Here is a 21,235-nt window from a genome sequence, read left to right as displayed (position 1 = left end):
TATTTGGTTGTGTTGTGAGAATTTGTAGTGTGTTTCTGTATTTGGTTGCATTGTATTAGCAGTGCGTTTCTATATTTGGTTAAGTTGTGAGTATTTGCAGCGAATTTCTAAATTTGGTTGCGTTGTGAGTATTTGCAGCATCTTTCTGTATTTGGTTGTGTTGTAAGTATTTGCAGCGCATTTCTGAATTTGGTAGCATTGTGTGTATTTGCAGCGTCTTTCTGTATTTGGTTGCATTGTATTTGCCTTGTGTTTCTGTATTTGGTTGTGTTGTGAGTATTTCAAGTGTGTTTCTGTATTGTATATAAATCCATAGAAAACAGGACATAAACCTGATGGGCAGATTGGACACACACACTCCCTGAAAAGTGATGGAATGGGTGAACATCTGCTGGTGCAGTGAGGAATGAAAAAACAAGAAAAATCTGTCCGTCTCTCACGCCGAAACAACTGATTAGGCCCTCTAAACGACGGACCCTCTGCCAGTGTTGAAATAGCACAGTCGCTCCATCTCCACACTTCTGAGTGTGGTGCCGTTCTAGCAGGTGTTGTAAGGACTTGAATCATTAACCCCAGGCTGACAGACAAGACTGAGCCCAACAGGCTCAGAAAAGTGTTGCACTTCAGCAGTTCCCCACCACTCCAGTGAGTCTGCAACTTCACACACTGGGGGCTGCAAAATGGATCCATTTATTCTAACTCCAGGTTAGAGGTTGGCGGGACTGATTTTTCCATACTGCTAGAATTTTAGTCCGTGTTCTGGACTTGAAAGGATTTTCTTCCAACACACTTTAAGGGTGCGTTCACACTTGGTTGAATTAAAACAAACCCTGGTGCGATTGCTCACATAGTGCGGTTCATTTGAACATATGTGAACGCTGCCATCCGAACCCTGGTGCGCACCAAACAAGCGGACCGAGACTGCTAAAAAGATGGGTCTCGGTCTGCTTCCAAACGAACTCTGGTGCGGTTCGAATGATATATGAATGCAACACGGACTAAAAACATGTAAATGAACCAAAAACAGGAAGACGAGACCCTAAAAAGGACAGAATCCTCACGCATGTCGGTTTTTCTTGTCATAGTCGCGAGTTTGCCCATCACAGGCATCAGACGCGCGTCTCCATGCAGCAGATCATTTGTGTGTGTGACGGATGGATTCCCGCTGGTGTTTTGACTACTTTGCACATTTTATAAGCTCTTCACTAGTTCCCAGCTGGCCAAAATACCATCACATGCAGGCTACGCACCGCTACGCACACACAATGAGCGCATTTACCTCAGAAAACAGCACTGTTTTGGATGTTCAGTAAGGTCCGTCTCAAAATAGGCAATACGTCATAAAATCTGACCAATCACGTCGTGAATGTATCCCTATGCCTTAAGGTTCGATATCTTTTGGTTCGGTGATAAAATTGCCAATGTGAGCGCTAACCGGACCAGGACTAAATGTTTTTTTTCCGTCTTTGGTCCGGACCAAATGAACCAAACGAACCGAACTACAAGTGTGAACGTACCCTAAGTCCCATTCCTTCAGTTCCATATTAGAGCTGTTTATTTTTCTCAATAATGTCATGAAGAGAGAGATGAAGAGAGAATATTTCTTGAGCATCAAATCAGCATATTAAGGCCGGAACACACCAAGCCGACGCTGACGAACTAGTGGTGATGAAAGCAGACTGTGGGGTTGGCTCACGTCGCAGTGTCTGTGTCCAAAGTTGGCCTGACACACCAAACCAACGCTAGACAGCCGACGGCCAAGTAGCACGTCCGTTCTGCGCCTGCGTGAGATGAAATGCCTTTCCGAACCAGCAGGTGGCAGTATCTGAACAGCCAATCAGAATGATCAGATGGCCCAACGAGCTCCGACGCCAATTCAACATTTCGAATCGTCCGAAAAAAAGCAGACGAGGACCAACTTCAGCCGACGGTGCAGAACACACTGAGAAAACTTAGTCGGCTGACGAACAAAAACTACCCGACAGCCAACCGTCGGCTTGGTGTGTTCCTGCCTTTAGAATGACTTCTAAAGGATTATGTGACACTGAAGACTGGCGTAATGGCTGTTGACAATTTCACAATATTACTGTTTCACTGTATTTTTGGTCAAATAAATGCAGCCTTGGCATGCACAAGAGATTTTTTTTAAAAACATTTTAAACATTTTACCAACCCCAAACCTTTAAATGATGTATATGTAAATCATCACCTTAAACTTAAAGAATGAAAGCAAAGACATTTTTGTCTCTAATGTTCATATAGTCTTTACAGAAGAAAAAGTAATCAACATGAGGGTTGCACTGACATGAGGGTGTAGAGAAAATGATGTCAAAAATGTAATTTTTGTGTGTATGTGTATACACACAAGGGTAGAAAACAGACAACAAGCACACACAGACTAAGCTACATCAACTCTCCGCCTAGTCCTATCCTCTATCAGTTCAGCATCTTCTCATTTTCCCTCTCCCTTCTATCATTCTTGTTCAATCAACGCTCTCTTCTCTGTGGTCAGCGGTCAGACGGAGAGAGAGAGAGATAGAGAGGCAACACTCATCTGAGCCCTTGAAATAAAGACATGGGACTCCAGTCTAGATCGATAGCCTGTTAGTGACCAGTGTGACTTTCATGTCATGCAATCATCGGACAGATTACCACAGAATAGGGAGTCTGTGAAAGACTGGATCTGCCTGGGATACCAGGGAAACACAGGTGGTGCAAAATCCAGCACTGTACAAACATCCGTAAGGACACAGAAGAGAAAAGCATAATGTTAACACTGTGTTTGAAGCGCTGATACAAACCCTCACCACATAATATATATCAAAGACAAATATTAGATTGAGAGTGACTAAAAGAGTGTCTATAAGACAAGCTTTTCTATTGACTCAGAGGAAGATAAAGAGATAGATCACCCACAAATGAAAATTTTGTGATCATGTTGTTCAAAACCTCTATGACTTTTCCTCATGTGAAAAACAAAAGGTTTATTTTTGAAGAATATCCTGTTCACTATTTTAAATGTAGTGAAAATAAATGAGGACTTGTGGTTCTAAGCATCATAAATGGTCCATAAGTTCTGAAGTTGGCATGAAGCGGAAGTTGTGATAGTCTTTTCGTCCCAATTGTGACGTATATCTGAGTCAAAAGGCTTCTGGAATGAGAAAAAATTGAAGGGCAGGACTTTATCAAAGGAAGTTGGGCATTGCTAACTAACTGGAAGCGGATCTGAATGGCAGCTTTAGTCAATTGTGGAGGATAGTTCCACCCTCCGCAGAGACATACACGTCACGAAGAGAACAGATGTAGTTTGGCGGGGGAAGTGAGGTTTTTGAATAAACATTACGAGTGCACATAAATGAAAAAAAAAAATATATATATATATTATATATATATATACACAATTTTATATGCATTTTTTGCATTATATATATATATATATATATATATATATATATATATATATATATATATATATATATATATATATATATATATATATATATAAACACTTTAATAAACACTGCAACATTCTGTAAAAAAATAAAAAAAATAAAATAAGAAGCCAATGTTGATTTTATTGTGATTTTAATAAGATATCCTTTCCCATTAAGTGAACTCAGTTGAACAAGTAAACAGAGAGAGATAATGCAGAAAGTGACCTCAAAGAAAAACTCATTTTAGGCATTTGACATTTATTGAAATAAGCCTCTGGTCTGAATCTCAAATGTCTACATCTCAATGCAAATAACTCTGAAATAAGACACATAGCCATAAGTCACCGTAACCTTTTCGAAACCTCAGCAAACAATGATTAATAACTTATTACGAGTATGAAATAAAAAATCTTAACATTATCGATCTTAAGTTAAACTTGAATTTGCATATATACTCAGATTGATGTCTGGGCTGTGGCATTCTTCTAAGTTATTTTCACTTTGCTGTGTGGTTCACCTGCCTTGATATACTCCCCAATGCAAACGAAGCCACTTGCATTTCTCTGGCTCACAATCTAGCTTTCCTCACAATCACAGAAAGCAATTTAGCCTAAATTCAACATCTCTCACACTCCCCAATTCCCTCATGCGAGACAGAGAGAGAGAGAGAGAGAGAGAGAGAGAGAGAGAGAGAATTGGGGAGGGTGGTGATGACAGGAAGACCTGCTAAGAGTCAATAGTGCCGAATATACATACCCTGAAATGAACACATCTCATCCAGATGTTGTTGACTAAATTATATGTGAAGAGAATATGAAAGAGGAAAGAGAGATAAATAAATAGAGTGAGGCAATGTTTGGAATAAAATACTAATATATGTATTTATACTGTATACCACCTACTTTATTTTTGAGTATTTGAAATAGATAAATGTTACCAGTAAACACTAATATACTAATATTTTTAAACAGTTTCCAACCAAAATTTATTGTGCAAGATTCATTAGCTTACATTATTACAAATAAAACAAAAAAACATTTGTCTCCGCAACTGTTCATCAAATTTAAAATGTGTGTATATATATATATATATATATATATATATATATATATATATATATATATATATATCATAAAAAATCCGTCATAATCCATTACCCGTCATTTTAATTTTCATCTTTTAATTATAATAACACATTTAATTGCTTTTATTTTTGTTCACATTTGAATTGGTAATTCACATGTGAAATTTCTCTGTACTGTAGGCTACTATAGGCTAAGTGTTAGCCATTAAAGAAAACGTAGTTTCATATTTATGTTTAAATAGTCCTATGTTGTGTTTTAAATTCATCTATTTGATTATTAAAAGTGAATATATCGGGAGACATGGAGTGGGTCGGACATTTTGACCACTTCATGAAGTTTTGTTTGGTAGAAAGCCTTTCTTTAAAGTGAATTTCGTTTTGTAAAAATTGTATCTTAATTTTAATCAATGTTTCATCAACCAATTACCTGGATGTAATAAATAAGAAGCAAATATAGCAGAAAATATCATGACATGGAGGCGCGGGCGCGATCACTGGCGCGTGAACTGGAACACGTCTTACATAAATGAATCGAAACTCAGCGTATAGGCTGCTTGCCTCAGAGACTTGAGATATATTTCTATAGAAAGCATGAAATATCTACTTTAACGACGTGCTAGGTCGTACCTCCGGATTAACATTAACTCCTTGATGCTTTACATTGATGTGGTAGCCTACTTTAGAGTGAACGAACTCCGGTGATATGCAAATTCCTTGCTGCAGACGACTTTATTTTTATCAACACTTCCATCAGGCCGTTTTTTATAAGTACCTGTAAATGTTCCAGTCAATGATCCAGGCAGCGCCAGCGCGTTCTCGTCTCGTCTTCATTTTACAGTCGAATGGTGGCTAGAACGGCTCCAGATTCAAAGGTCAATACGGAATGGATTAATCTGCGTTATTTTTCTCAGATTAATTATTCGAAATTAACACGTTATTTTGACATACCTAATATATATGGTAAATGTAAATGAAAGTGTAATGAAAGTGCCAGCTTCAATAAATGACTGCAAACTCCATTCTGATTTGGAATACCCAGTTTTCCAGATCCAATAAATTCCCAACAGATAAAATCAAGGACTGTTCTATTATATTTTCCTTCTTATTTCTCTCAGAAATATGTCACATTGCAGATGCATGTCACACAGTGACACACAGTGATGTATACAGAGAGAGGAAAAGTGCATTTAGCCCTTGCTGATTCCCCCTTAAAAGCATGGATGAATTCTCAAAATATGAAATCACAAATTTAAAAGCTGCAAATATGAGAATTTTTGAGTAGTGTTTTGATTGGCTTGTTTCTTTTAATGGATATGTCATATCTCAAATGCCAAATCCAACCTTCTTCTACAGCAAAACAAACAGAAAAAAAGAGAGAGAGAAAGGGAAGAGTAAGGGAACACTCCTTCTTACTCTAATACCCAATTGTCCCTGTCAGAAAATTTGACATTGAGAAGTGACTCATTCAGAGGTTAATTAAATGTTGTTTATGCCAAGTGAGAGAAATTACTACACTACCCAGAGAGCACTAATGTAACAACTGTGTTCTCTGACCTGCAGAAGCGTGTAATTTCCTGTGGTGGGAGAATAATCCGTGGCCACGCCACCTCAGCCGTTTTAAGCACGGCTGATGACTTGAATAGAGAACCCTAGAAAACGGGCTCACCATGAAAGTGGCTAGTTTCGACGACAATTAAGGTGACAAAAGTATAAATGCTTTGTATTCAAAGCCATTTATGTGTGTCCACACCATTTATAGAAGGTTTAGTGCCAATTATGAGCGCATTTTAGACAAATCATAACTTTTTTGTCTTATGCATGATGCATTTAACATTATGCTGCTTGATCTGACATCTCAGAAACATTTCAACATGCTGAGCCCTTAATTTTGACAACACTATTTCAATGTACAAAGCCTTGCTGAAGTGCAAATTGTTCCATTCCTGTCTTGTTTCCCCCTTTTTTTTTTTTTCAGTCTGTTCCTTGCAAATGGATGCATTCTAAAGATATGGATTCAAAAATGATTGATGACTTTAGTGAATTTATGTTGCATTTTGGCATTTTTATGGTTGTCAGTCACAGCATAGTACTATACTAAGAAAAAAGCCTTTTGTGTCCCAAAGCATACAAAATAAATATTACATAGGGGTGTAACGATACGCTCAGGTCACGATACGGTACGTATCTCGATACGGAGTTCACGATACGATACGTATCACGATATTTTGAACAAAATGAAACTGAAATTCAAACAAGATTTCTTAAAAAAACATGAACACATTTCAATAATTTTCCTTGTTGTACATACAAGATCACATTTCAATAAAATAAATAAATATAAAATTTTAATAAAAACCTTCTATATTCAAATGAACAGTTGAATAGGGCTGTCTGTCACTGAAAAAAAAATGTTAAATTTAACATGAACTTAGAATTATGAATAGGGGCCGTTCACATATCGCGTCTAAAACGCGTGGAAGGCGCGGCCACACCGCTTCTCCTTCTTTCCAAAGTGCTTGCGCTCCCGTGGCGTCGGTCGTTGCTATGCAACCATGAACTGAGAGGATCAGGATGTTTCTGCAAAGGATAAATGATTTCTAGCCCTTGCATTAGTTTTACTACGAGATATATTGATGGAGATAAGATATAAAAACCACCCTGTACAGCTATGATCAGCTGTTCGGCTGAGCTTTTGATGTTTTGTTACGGAAAGGCCATAGCTGATTGGTTGATTCTTGTCACACGACCTGCGGTGCGCTTGCAGCATTCTGACAAGTTGAGAATTGCATGCGCGTCGCGACCGCGTTGATCCCATTATCAGCGCAGCTACATTTGAAAATAATAACTGACTTGCACGCGGAAAAGACGCAATATGTGAATGGCCCCACAGAACTTCTTAAAGCAAAGCATCGCAAACGTCTTTTGCTTTTCTGTGAGCACAGCTGTTGCTGTTTAAACGTTTAAACCTGCTTGCAAGATTCAATGTGTGCCCGAAACACTTACTGAACTAGAGAGCTGATTGAGACACACCATCTACGATAAATCGTTACACCCCTAATACTTATAGTAATTTAAAAATGTGGTAGCATTGGATCAGGACAGGAAGGATAACTCTGGGAGTTGGAAGGGGTGTGTCGCGATTCTGCCTTCTCACATCGCGATACAGGTTCGTGGACCTGCGTATCGCGATTACGGTTTCATATCGCATATCGTTACAGCCCTAATATTACATGATAAACAATGGTTAAACGATTACCGAAATGCTATTCTTTTTATAAGTTTAATTAAAGTGTAGTCTTGTTTAACACGTAATCTTTCGAAACATTACTGATGTTTTAGTGCTGTCAATACGTCAATATTTTACGTTACAGTGTGTTTGAAAACGTAAGTAAATGTATGTGCGGTAGAACCACACTTTACGTAAAAATACAGACAAATAAAATAAGAACCCATGCAAAACAAAAACAAAAAACAAAGCCCTACCGTTATCTGTGGCCATGAATAGAGCAGTGTACTGGTTGTTGTGAACATGTGGAGACTCGCGGTCCAGTATGGCCCTGGTGGTGACGTTGCCTTTGAACGGGTTCACGATCAGCCAGTCTGCCGGGTCTCTCAACACAGCGAACCTGAGGGGCACACATGACCATAACAAACTTAACATATGCAACTCTTAGAATGGGGTGTGCTTTTAAAGTTTCCCAAAACTCAAGGATTTCTAAATGTCTTTCAGTTGATTTGTGTACTTATTACAGGGACAATCCCCTCAGACCAATCTGACGTATGTTTAAAAATACAATGCTGACAGCTCATGAATTACCCCTTGCGGCGTTCGAACCTGCAACCTTTTTATTCCCAGACCAGATTTTTTATCTTTAAGCAACATGACCCCAAGCATTAGCGCTACAGAGTGGTGACGGGTTATCAGGAAGGTCAGTTGAAAGTGAAATAAGAAGAAATGGAGCAAGAAGAGTGCCTGAAACATGTAGAAGTGATAAATGACCTGCAACGACACCTCTAAGAGTAATGAGCCGTTTTGTAATTGGGTAACCATGCGATCATATCTCAGCCGCGACCCCCAGAACACCTAAGCATGTGCGTATGTACGATTGGATAAAAGCAGTGGTGGTAGTGCTGAAATCTGGAATTGAGTCACAGATTTACAAGCTAAATAAAAGACAAACACACCAAATGAAATGCAAAGTTCTACAGCTTTACTGCTTTCAGGAAACCCATAGAGACTCTTTCAAAACAGAGGAGGGGGATTTTATTTTGTTTTTTCTGAAAAGTCTTGCTGACTTGGATACCTTTCCCAAAAGAACTCAAACATTCACACAACCAACAAAGATTTTTTTCCTTTCCTAAGGGGTTAAAAAAATGGAATTGTTCCTAAAGCAAAAACAGATCTGGGGAATAAAGACACATAGCTGAGTTTCTCTATACTGTATATGATTCTTCTTTCTTTAATAACACGTTATAGTAAGTTTCTATTAAAAAAAAAAAAAGGAAGAAAAATTATTAAGATTTGTAAAATATGCGCATACAAAATTTTACCCATGCACTACTGTCTGTAAGATTTTCTTGAAAAAAAGAAAAAGGTTTTGTGTCCTAACCAGACACAATGCAATAAGATTCGAGCGACAAGCAATTTGACTGTCCACACTAGACACGATGTGACAATGAGAAGCGATAAAATCAATCAAAAACCACAGCCAATCAGAAGAGAGTATGGGCGGGCTCTCTTGGCAAGAGCACAGCAGACACAATGAAATGGGTAAGTAGATAGTAAAATTCATGAATATTACACCATTATTTAAAGTACACACGGGTGACTGAAACAATCTTGTCATAGAATACACTTGTTTGTTTGCATTGAGTTGACAGTTTGAATGTTCTTGTGCCCATTTATTTATTTTCAAGATCTGAGGTGAATTAGCCAGTGTTGTTTTCATTACAGATAAAAGCTGGGAACACAGAATGATATTTAAACTCACATTAGATGCTTTTAACATTAAATAAAGCACATAAACAGTGCCTGATATTATCATTAACATACTTTGTGTTGCTGTTCCAGTCACAATGTTGCGGAGAAATAGAAATGGTTTCTAAATACAATCATCGCATGTTGCAGCTGGTTAGGAAAAAAACTTTTAGTTCCTTTTACCATTGTTTCTTACTGTATTCTTACTGTATTCACAGAGACAAGAGCCGTCGCTATTTTCATTTTTAAACACTTGCAGTCTGTATAATTCATAAACAGAACTTCATTCTTTGTAAATCTCTCCAACAGTGTAGCATTAGCCGTTAGCCACGGAGCATAGCCTCAAACTCATACAGAATCAAACGTAAACATCAAAATAAATACTTTACTCACATAATTCGAAGCATGCATACAGCATGCATGACGAACATCTTGTAAAGATCCATTTGAGGGTTATATTAGCTGTGTGTACTTTGTAAATGCACTGTTGAGAGTTGAGAGCTCGTGTGGCAGGAAGCAGGCGAATTAAAGGGGTGGCGCGCTGCCAAAATCAGTGTATAGTCAATGATGCCCCAAAATAGGCAGTTAAAAAAATTAATTAAAAAAAAATCTATTGGGTATTTTGAGCTGAAACTTCACAGACGCATTCAGGGGACACCTTAGACTTATATTACATCTTGTGAAAAAGCATTCTTGGGCACCTTTAATCGCGTGTCACGGCATCGCGTCATTTCTGGTTAGGACACGGTGCTCACAAAGGCTCCATTTTATATATAACAAAAGTAAAACCAGTAATATTGTGAAATATGAAAAAAAATAAATACCTGTTTTCTATTTTAATATATTTTAAAATGCAATGTATTCATTGCAATTTTCAGCAGCCATTACTCTAATCTTTAGTGTCAAATGATCGTTCAGAAATTATTTAATGTGCTGAATTGGTGTTTGAGTAACACTTCTTTTTATTATCATTCACGGTTGTGCTTTTTAATATTTTTGTGAAAACCATAATTTTGTTTTGGGAAATTTCTCCCCCAGCAGCAATATATTACATGATATTTACATGATTTTTAAGCTAACTTTTTTTTAAACATGTTTTTTTGGATTGATATATTTTGAGACAAAGAAGTATGCTTTTTCTGCTCTATTGTGCCCCCTTGTACGCCCTTCCATCAGCAAAAAAGCATCTTTCACAAAGCCATTCGATCTTATCAACATTCTATCACAACACATCTCAGGGAAATGTTCTCTGATTCACGAGGACAAGCTCTCGGAAACAAGCCAGCATGAGATTACCATCACGCTGCTCTGGGTACAAATACCTTACATCCTGACTCAGATTTGCAAGTGATAGTTTGTAATTCTCCTGTAAAATCAGCTGGCATTTGTAAGATAATTTTTTATGGCCTGGAGTGTCTCAAAGGTTGCAAATGCAAATGCTTATTCAAGCTTTATGCTGCTGAATAAGGGAGCAGCTTTGTATGCCAAGTACAAACATTAACAGTTTGACAGTATCTTGTACATAATAATAGAAATAATAATAAAATCTTCAGGAAAAAATACAAAGACACATGCACATAAAGTACAAAAATCTGAACAGTGTGACATTTTCTTGTATATAATAATAATAATAATAATAATACCAATAATAAAAAAACAACAACACAGAAACACACATGCAAACCCACATAAAGTAAGTCAAGGCCATTTACTTTTTTTGGTGTTGTCTGCCGTGCAGCATCACGGCTCTGACAACCCTCCATTTCTTTTCGACAGCACACTCTGAGTAACTTGAATGAACTGGCAATTCATACTGACACAAAACAAATGGATATTTCATTTCTTGAATCTATTTCTCAGACCTTCTACACTGCCATTAATCAGACAGCCCGAAAGTTTGCAAAGGGGGTGTGGCCTAGACGCTTGATCAAACATACTGTAAGAAAACTCTTTCATTAACAATGCTTTTTTTCTAATCCACACACACAGTGATTCACTCAATTAGCCTCCTCTCAATGTCATTAGTGTGTCATTAAAAACACATTATGCAAATTAATATGTTATCTATAATGTTACGTGCTAATGACCACAAATAAGCTGTCAAAGACTTTTCACACCTAATCAAAGCTTCGGCTGATCTAGGTGTTTTCATTTCCACACATTGTCACACTATGACACACTAATTATAACAACACAACTACGAAGGATACCACAAAGTCCTCATCCTTTTGGCCAAAGTTTCATATTGCTTGCACAGGAAATAATTCAGAAGAAAAGTGATTTGCCAGCAACCTATTTAACAAAAATATGTTCTAAAAGAGCATTTTGCTAATGTTCTTATTAAGTTATGAAAATGTTATTTCACAATGTTCTCAGAATGTTCATAACATCCAGTTTTTTAAATGTTTCAAAAACATTTTTCTTGGTTATGCGAACGTTATGGGAACATTCCATTCTTCAAACATACAGGAATGCTACTTTTGAATGTTCTCTGAATTTACAAATAAGTAGTAACATTTAACGTTTCAGGAAAAAAAAAAAAAAATACCTGCCATGAATTATGTATAACAACATTTTTGTGCTAACGTTTTAAGGACATTCTATTACGTTCTATTAATGTTACTGGAAAAAAAAAAACATTTGTTCGTAACTTTGAGAAAACCTTGCCAGAATGTTAGCCGAAGTTCTGAGAATGTTCCCTGTTAGCTGTTATGTCTCAAGTAGAATCTGGGTTGGATCTTCTCCAGTCCCAAAGTCCACCAAGAAAGGATAAAAGACACAGAAGTTTCATCAGCATCCATTTTAGTCTGTAAGACAGTAGCATTGTGTCTGAAATCAAATACTTCCCTATATAGTATGCGAGAAAACAGTATGCCAAAAGAGTAGTATGTGTGAATACATATTCAGTTTAATTCACATTTATTTGTATAGCGCTTTTCACAATACATATAGTTTCAAAGCAGCTTTACAGAAAATGTGTGTGTCTGCATTAAAATTTAGATTGATCTGCTATCAGAGGTGACGGTGTTCACCTTACTACTGGAACTGCCAGTTGTTTCAAATGATTATTAAACAGCAAGCACAAACTATGCAAAAAAAAAAAAAAAAAAAGTGTCCAAATTCGCTCACTCTTTTTCATTTACTCCCTTGAGTGAACTATATTACTGGACTAATGTAGGGAATAGTGAATAGTCAATTTTGGACACAACCTAAATTATCTTACCAGTGCTGATGCCGCTCTCTCTCCTATTGCGGTCTTTGATCTGGAAATTATCTAATGATAAATAAATTGCAGCTTATATCTGTTGCTTCTGTGGAAATTAACTCCATTAAGTTTGCATACAGTGCAGGAATTGAAGATCAGATTTATATTTGTTTTGTGGAGACATATTTATGTGGCCAGTTGTAAATGGAAGAGTTTTAACATGATGGATAGAATCACATAAAAAAAAAAAAATCATATTAAGGGACCAAGTGTAAACAGGCCCAAAGATAAGATGGAAAATGCACATCATAACAATAATTAAATGTTTCTCAAACTGGGGCTCACAAATCCTTAGGGGTTTGTGAGGAAACTGCAGGGAGTTTATGAGTTTATGAAAAGATAATTAGTTAAAACATAAAAATGTAAAATGAAAATACACTGTCAGAAAAAAAGGTACGGTGCTGTCACTGGGGCTGTACCCTAAGGTACAAAGGTAAAAAGGTACTAATATGTACCTTTAAGGTACAAATATGCACTTTTAAAGTACTAATATGTACCTTTAAGGTACTAATATGCACCATTTAGTGGTAAGTAAGGTACAAAGATGTACCTTTTCACTTTTGTACCTTAAGGTACAGCCCCAGTGACAGCACCGTACCTCTTTTCTGACAGTGTAAAAACAAACAAACAACAACAACAACAAAAAACTGTACAGCACTTACTGAAAAAAGATTTTTATATTTATAATATTATAATAAATATTCATAATTTTACAATTTAAAAAAATATTAAATCATTTATTTGTTTACCTTCATGTTTTGGCCATTAACTGATATCAGAGAACCATGAATGTGCAAATGTGTTGTTAAATTCTTGAAATATTGAAAGGATAGTTCAATCAAAAATGAAAACTCTGTCATCATTTACTTACCCTCATGTTGTTCCAAACCTGTCATTTGTTTTAGTAATGTTTTTTTTTTTACCCCCTCTGAGTTAAATATACTTTAATTTTATAGAATAATTTTTGATAAATGGCATACATGTAAATTTAATCAAGAAAAAAATACATTTAGTTAAACCAAATATTCAAGGTAGTAAATAATGACAGAAGTTTCATTTTTGGGTGAATCTCAGGAGGTACATAAAATTAATATTTTACATCAAAGGGATTTGGTTGATTAAAAAGCCCGGGAATCCCTGGCTTAATTGAATGTTTTTAATTAAAACATTTTGTTAACAAATACACGATGAGAAAAATTATAACACTGCAAGATATTAACAATGACTGATGTACAATCTTGAAAAAGTGAAAATGTAAACTGCACATGTTTAACTTGTCATGTGTTTGGCAGATAATTAAAGGGTTAGTTCACCCAAAAATGAAAATTTTGTCATTAATGACTCACCCTCGTGTCGTTCCAAACCCGTAAGACCTCCGTTCATCTTCGGAACACAGTTTAAGATATTTTAGATTTAGTCTGAGAGATTTCTGTCTCTCCATTGAAAATGTATGTACGGTATACTGTCCATGTCCAGAAAGGTAATAAAAACATCATCAAAGTAGTCCATGTGACATCAGTTGGAATTTGTTGAAGCATCGAAAATACATTTTGGTCCAAAAATAACAAAACCTATGATTTTATTCAGCATTGTCTTCTCTTCCGGAATCCTTTCCATTGAATTGATTCCATTGAACTGATTCCATTGAATCCTTTCATCTGTCTTCGTTGGTAATGCACTTTTACGTCGCCGTGGTTGTTTTAGGACATTCGCGACATGCACACTTACACACCATTTTAAAAAATACAGCAATACCAAAATACAAACAATGTAGAATAGCTTGAATACAGCGTGCGTCTCCCTCAGACTGTAAACGAAGCTCGGACGCACTAGATAACACGTCAGCAGCGTCACTGCGTAGTCATGAACCACACTCCGGAGCAGAAGGGGGCGGTAATGCACCAATAAGCTGGATGCCAACCGCCGTAAAACAGGGAAGAAGAAGAAGAAGCAGTGTCGTGAACGCGAATTGACAACAGACCCGGAAGAGAATACAATGCTGAATAAAGATGTAGTTTTTGTTATTTTTGGATCAAAATGTATTTTTGATGCTTCAAAATGTTGCGGATATCCTAATCGCCAAAAACAACCACGGCGACGTAAAAGTGCATTACCATGCCAACAGAAGAAATGATTCAATGGAATCAATTCAATGGAATCAATTCAATGGAAAGGATTCCGGAAGAGAATACAATGCTGAATAAAGGTGTATTTTTAGTTATTTTTGGACCTGATGCTTCAACAAATTCTAACTGACCCTCTGATGTCACATGGACTACTTTGATGATGTTTTTATTACCTTTCTGGACATGGACAGTATACCGTACATACATTTTCAATGGAGGAACAGAAAGCTCTCGGACTAAATCTAAAATATCTTAAACTGTGTTCTGAAGATGAACGGAGGTCTTACGGGTTTGGAACGACATGAGGGTGAGTCATTAATGACATAATTTTCATTTTTGGGTGAACTAACCCTTTAAGGTCTCCATGTTGCCTGATAGCTGGATTGAAGACAAGAAACCAATATTTCAGCCATAATCACAACTGCTCACAAATCTAAAAACCTGCTCAATAATCTAATAAGCTCACTTCACCAGTGTTAGGGCATTAGTAAGCTTAAACCCCCAACCAAAAAACAAAAAACAAAAAAACCAACAGAAACAAGATTCATTCTTCTTCACCTAAATCTAAAATATATGAAATGCTTTTCCTTGAAACACCTTTTCATACACTTTTTACTCCTTACACCCTTTCATGATATGTCAGGCCTGGAGAGGGCCTGGGGTGCCGTGCATATTTATGCTCCTGTATCACTGCAAGGAGGCGGAGGCCAGAGGGGCTTTTCTCCACGTTACCATCTAATAGAGAACAGGGGAGAGCTGCAAACTGCTTCTCTGCTGCAGGAGGGCCATTCTGGCTCTCTGACATAAATTCTGATCCTTTTATTCCTGGTTTGTGCTCATGGCATAGATCCATGTGAGAAGAAACCAATGCTGACCCACACATTGAACTGGCTTGATAAAAAAAAAAAAAAAAAAAAAAAAAAATCTCCAATAAAGATCCATATTATGATGATGCAAATAATGAAAGTATATGCATTTTTAAGTGTAAAACATCTGTGCCACTAACAGCATCAAATGGAATTGATACTAATTATATAAGCATGCTCTTAAAACAATAGATACTAAATATATAAGCATGCTCTTAAAACAATAGATACTAATTATATAAGCATGCTCTTACAGTATCTACAAAGTCCTATTTATAAAGTAACCTGAATTGAATTGATCAGTACCAAAGCACTGAAAAAATGCCCTAGCCTCCCAATAATAATGATAAAATAATAATATATATGTACTGTAGACATCACTGCAGAACAATATTTTGGAGTTCATACACACATTATTTTGTTGTGCTGAAAATTTACACTTGATGTAAAACCTTTTTGTCTTAGTATTAAAAAGGCCCTTTTTCAAAGTCTTGATTTTGTTTTTGCGGTCTACAAGAGTAGGTTTTCATGCTTGAATGGTTAAAAAAAACATTACTTTTCATATATTTTGAATTGATGTAGCACCTCTTTTCCCAGTCTGTTAGTAACGCTCTGTTTAGTTACAGTCTCTATTAAGCCCCTCCTTCCGGAAAGCACAATGTGCTCTGATTGGTTGGCTCTGTTGTGATTGGTCAACATCTTTGAGCGTGTTTCAGAAATGTAATGTTTCAACACACTACTAACGCAACTCAACCAGGCCTTGTCCCTTTTTTTGCATATGCCTTAGGCGAGAAATATTTAAATGAGGAATATTCATGCTCAAACAGCAACATTACACACTGAATAAAGTTGAAAATGTAAAAAAAATAAATAAATAATAGCTCCTCTTTAATATCTGCTTTAATTTTTAATATCCTGTTCTGTGCTGAACTTTATTACATCCTATGGCCCAAAAAACAGATCTCTTTTTTAGCAAACACATATCCGCAGAGACGAGCAAGTGGCACACTTATACTAATGCTCTGACTGTCCTATGTTTGTAAAATAGGATGGATGCACCCATTAGGATATTACTTTTAGCCATTGCAATTCAACAACAGAGTGGTTTGGAACTGCTTTGGACCATGTTCTGAGTGAAAATCACATTTCCCAAACTCAGCAACATTCTCGTTCAAAGTTCATCTCTTGGTGGGATTCATTCACACTGACTTAACTCAACTCAACTCCCATATGTGCATCCACCAGACCCCAGATCAGATCAGTGCACAAAGATGCAGAGGTTGATGAAAAACAGCTGTGCTATAAACTATCCCTCAACTCTCATGTATGGGACAAATTGCCGTTGTCACCCCTGCAGATATTTCGGTTTCATATTGGCAGAAAGAGCTGTACAAAGGAAATAAATGTGACAGGGAGGCAGGAAAATATAAACAGGGGGAGACGGCCCATCAATCAGCCATGGTCAGACTCAGAGGGAATCAGACCCCTTCTGTGGGTGCAGTCCGTTCTGCCAGCCTGTCCATTAACTCCTCGTTAAAGTTCAGACTGTCGCTCGCCATCCATTCATCTCACTCTGTTGCTTAACCTTCTGACAGCCTTCACAGGTTCAGCAAACACTGACACAAACACACATACACACTTTCTCCAAGGTTGGGGATGCTACTTTGGAAATGTTGTTTTTCAAGTTACAAGCCACTCATATTTTACAGTAACCAAAACTAACTAACTAACTAACTAACTAACTAACTAACTAACTAACTAACTAACTAACTAACTAACTAACTAACTAACTAACTAACTAACTAACTAACTAACTAACTAACTAACTAACTAACTAACTAACTAACTAACTAACTAACTAACTAACTAACTAACTAACTAACTAACTAACTAACTATCTATCTATCTATCTATCTATCTATCTATCTATCTATCTATCTATCTATCTATCTATCTATCTATCTATCTATCTATCTATCTATCTATCTATCTATCTATCTATCTATCTATCTATCCTTTCATTAATTACTCACCCTCATGCCTTTCCAAATCGCTAGACTTTCGTTTATTTTCGGATCACAAATTAAGATATTTTGGATGGAATCTGAGAGGTTTTTTATTTCCCATAGAAAGAAACATTAAAGGTCCAGAGAAGTAAAGACATTGTTAAAATAGTCAATGTGACTACAGTGGTTCAGCCTTAATGTTATTAAGTGACAAGAATACTCATTTTGTGCAAAAAACAAAACAAAAATAACGACTTTATTCAACAATTTCAAGTATGCTGGCTCCGTATTAGTACAGACTTCGATACCAAGTCGTTACTGAAATTAAAAAAAGAAAATGTTTTGAGCGCTGTTGACAATCTCTGATTGTGTTTAAAAACACAAAAACACTGGCATTGTGTTCATGTGCTCAACATATATGTCTGTGATTAGCTACAATGATCAATGTAGAGGAGCGTTTGAAAGTAGGAGCGGGAACATTTGAAAGCAGGAGTCGATCAGCGGACCGGTCTACTGATATACGCCTGCTTTCAAATACTCCTGTGTGTATCTGTGTAAGCACTCAGTGAAGAGCATCACTGATGTCTATTTACAACATGTTTTTGAAGTGTTGATCTTTGTAGACAATCACAGACATATCTGATGAGCACGTGAACACAATGGCCAATCAGAGGTGTTTTACGAATCCTCTCAACAGAACTCAAAGCATCACATTTTTAAAATTTCAGTATCATCTTGATATCAAAGTTGGTACTTTTGACAACACTACTCAGTATTGGCTGGCGCCGTTCACGTGAGCACCACAACGTATGCGTGTGATGCCGATGCAGGAGCCCGCCAATACTGAGTCGGCATTCTGACGTAGAACAAGGAAGCTCTGCAATGTGTCTTCAACATTAACAATGTAGAAGAATGACAGGACATTGTTGAATAAAGTCATTATTTTTTATTTGTTTTTGCGCACAAAAAAAAAAAAATTCTCCTCACTTCTTAACATTAAGGTTGAACCACTGCAGTCATGTTTACTATTTTAACAATGTCTGGACCTTGAATGTAGGAATTGCGTTGCTTTCTATGGGAACTCTCGGATTTCATCAAAAATATCTTAATTTGTGTTCTAAAGATGAACGAAGGTATTATGGGGTTGGAATGACATGATGGTGAGTAATGACAGAAATTTCAAATTTTAAATACATTCTTGTAAATGCTGTTTATATTTGCATTGATATATTAGTGATTTACATGTAAACCAGTAAATATGGTTAGAAAATTGTATAAACAGAAATGAACACCATTAACCAAGATTATTAAATGATGTAAAAGTATTTCTACATCATGTTAGCTACTGCATAGTGTGTTACTATACTGTATGTTATATAAAACAAAGAACAGACATTGATGAACACTATATCATAATTTCTGTTTGATAGGACTAGGTACTATTTGGAACCTGCTTAAGAACCCCCTGCCGGTTATAGAGAGGCAATTTAGCCGGACATGATGTAATGCTAGGACCTCTTAGAAGAATGCCGTTCCAATCCGAGACCCCCATAAACAAAGATACGGCAAGCTGTGCAAAGTTTATTCAGCCACTGAGGATTCTGGAGCATGTGTTCAGACGAACGTTCACTTGATTACAGTAAGCTTAAGCAAAGACTGTGAGAATCATCAAAGCTCTTGGTGTGGTATCAGCAGTCAAGCGTGTGGACACACCACACACTCATAGATCCATCCTCTATCTCTTTCAAAATTTTTTGCCTTGTGCAAGAGCTCGCCGCCTGAGAACTAAACTGCAAAACTGAGCTAACAGGAACCACCACCTCAGCTTCATTTCCATAAATTATCATGCCTCAGCAATGCAATACATAAAATCTAATTTATTATCATAATAAGGCACAAAAAGCAGCTCTTTGCATCGGTTGAAAATCATAACCCTGTAATTAAGTCAGAGAAAAGCAATTTAACCATGCTTCAGAGAGGCCTTGCCACTCACAATCTTTCCTGTTGGCACCTTTTGGATAGTTTTAATTATTTAACCAAATAACGGCTGTCTCTCAAAACTGTTTCCCAGACTAATACCACCTTACTCATTATTAATGTCAAGAGGAAATAGAGATCAGATACAGCTTTGTTGCAGTCTATTTCCGTAGGACAAGCCTATATTTTATGAATTTCCATGAAAATGAGCCAAAATGGAGTCGTGCAAGATTCTTTCCCTAACAGAATTCTATTCCTCTTGGACTCCCAAAGTCATTCTATTTGTTGAAAGAACGTTAAATGGGTAATTTATTCTACACCCGATATACAGTACAGTCCAAAAGTTTGGAACCACTAAGATTTTTAATGTTTTTAAAAGAAGTTTCGTCTGCTCACCAAGGCTACATTTATTTAATTAAAAATACAGTAAAAAACAGTAATATTGTGAAATATTATTACAATTAAGCTGAATGTTCAGCATCGTTACTCCAGTCTTCAGTGTCACATGATCCTTTAGAAATCATTTTAATCTGCTGATTTGCTGCTCAATAAACATTTATGATTATTTTCAATGTTGAAAACAGTTGTGTACTTTTTTTTTCAGGATTCCTTGATGAATAGAAAGTTCAAAAGAACAGCATTTATCTGAAATACAAAGCTTCTGTAGCATTATACACTACCGTTCAAAAGTTTGGGGTCAGTAAGATTTTTTATTTTTATTTTTTTGAAAAGAAATTAAAGAAATGAATACTTTTATTCAGCAAGGATGCATTAAATCAATCAAAAGTGGCAGTAAAGACATTTATAATGTTACAAAAGATTAGATTTCAGATAAACACTGTTCTTTTGAACTTTCTATTCATCAAATAATCCTGAAAAAAATATTGTACACAAATATTTTGTACAATTGTACACATTAAATGTTTCTTGAGCAGCAGATCAGCATATTAGAATGATTTCTGAAGGATCATGTGACACTGAAGACTGGAGTAATGATGCTGAAAATTCAGCTTTGCCATCACAGGAATAAATTACTTTGTGAAATATATTCAAATAGAAAACAGTTATTTTAAATTGTAATAATATTTCACAATATTACTGTTTTTACTGTATTTTTAATTAAATAAATGTAGCCTTGGTGAGCAGACGAAACTTCTTTTAAAAACATTAAAAATCTTAGTGGTTCCAAACGTTTGGACTGTACTGTATGTATGCATGAATATCACAATCCACATGTTTAGGGTCAGTCAAGTATTCATTAACTTGTTTAAAAGTGACAATAAAGACATTTATAATGTTTCTAAAGATTTCTATTTCAAATATTTTGAGCTTTCTATAGAAATATATTCATCAAAGGATCCTGGAAAAAAATGTATCATGGTTTTCACAAAAATATTTATAATCCACAAACTTTTTTCAACATTGATAACAAGAAAAGTTTCTTGAGCACCATCTCAGCATATTAGAATGATTTCTGAAGGGTCGTGTGACACTGAAGA

General features: G+C 36.2%; 1 protein-coding gene across 2 annotated transcripts in view; it reads right to left on the bottom strand.

Annotated features, from left to right (window-relative positions):
- The window catches only part of cdh13 (cadherin 13, H-cadherin (heart)), a 419,907-nt gene that overhangs the window by 35,798 nt on the left and 362,874 nt on the right, over positions 1–21,235 (bottom strand). For both annotated transcript variants that reach the window (XM_067390159.1, XM_067390158.1), the window contains exon 11: positions 8,002–8,144. In XM_067390159.1, coding sequence (XP_067246260.1) covers positions 8,002–8,144 — 143 coding nt within the window. The remainder of the gene's footprint in view (positions 1–8,001; positions 8,145–21,235) is intronic.

Source organism: Chanodichthys erythropterus, chromosome 7 (genome assembly GCF_024489055.1).
Source record: "Chanodichthys erythropterus isolate Z2021 chromosome 7, ASM2448905v1, whole genome shotgun sequence".
Taxonomy (NCBI): domain Eukaryota; kingdom Metazoa; phylum Chordata; class Actinopteri; order Cypriniformes; family Xenocyprididae; genus Chanodichthys; species Chanodichthys erythropterus.
Note: the sequence above shows the minus strand (reverse complement) of the source record. Positions and strands in the feature narration are given on the sequence as shown.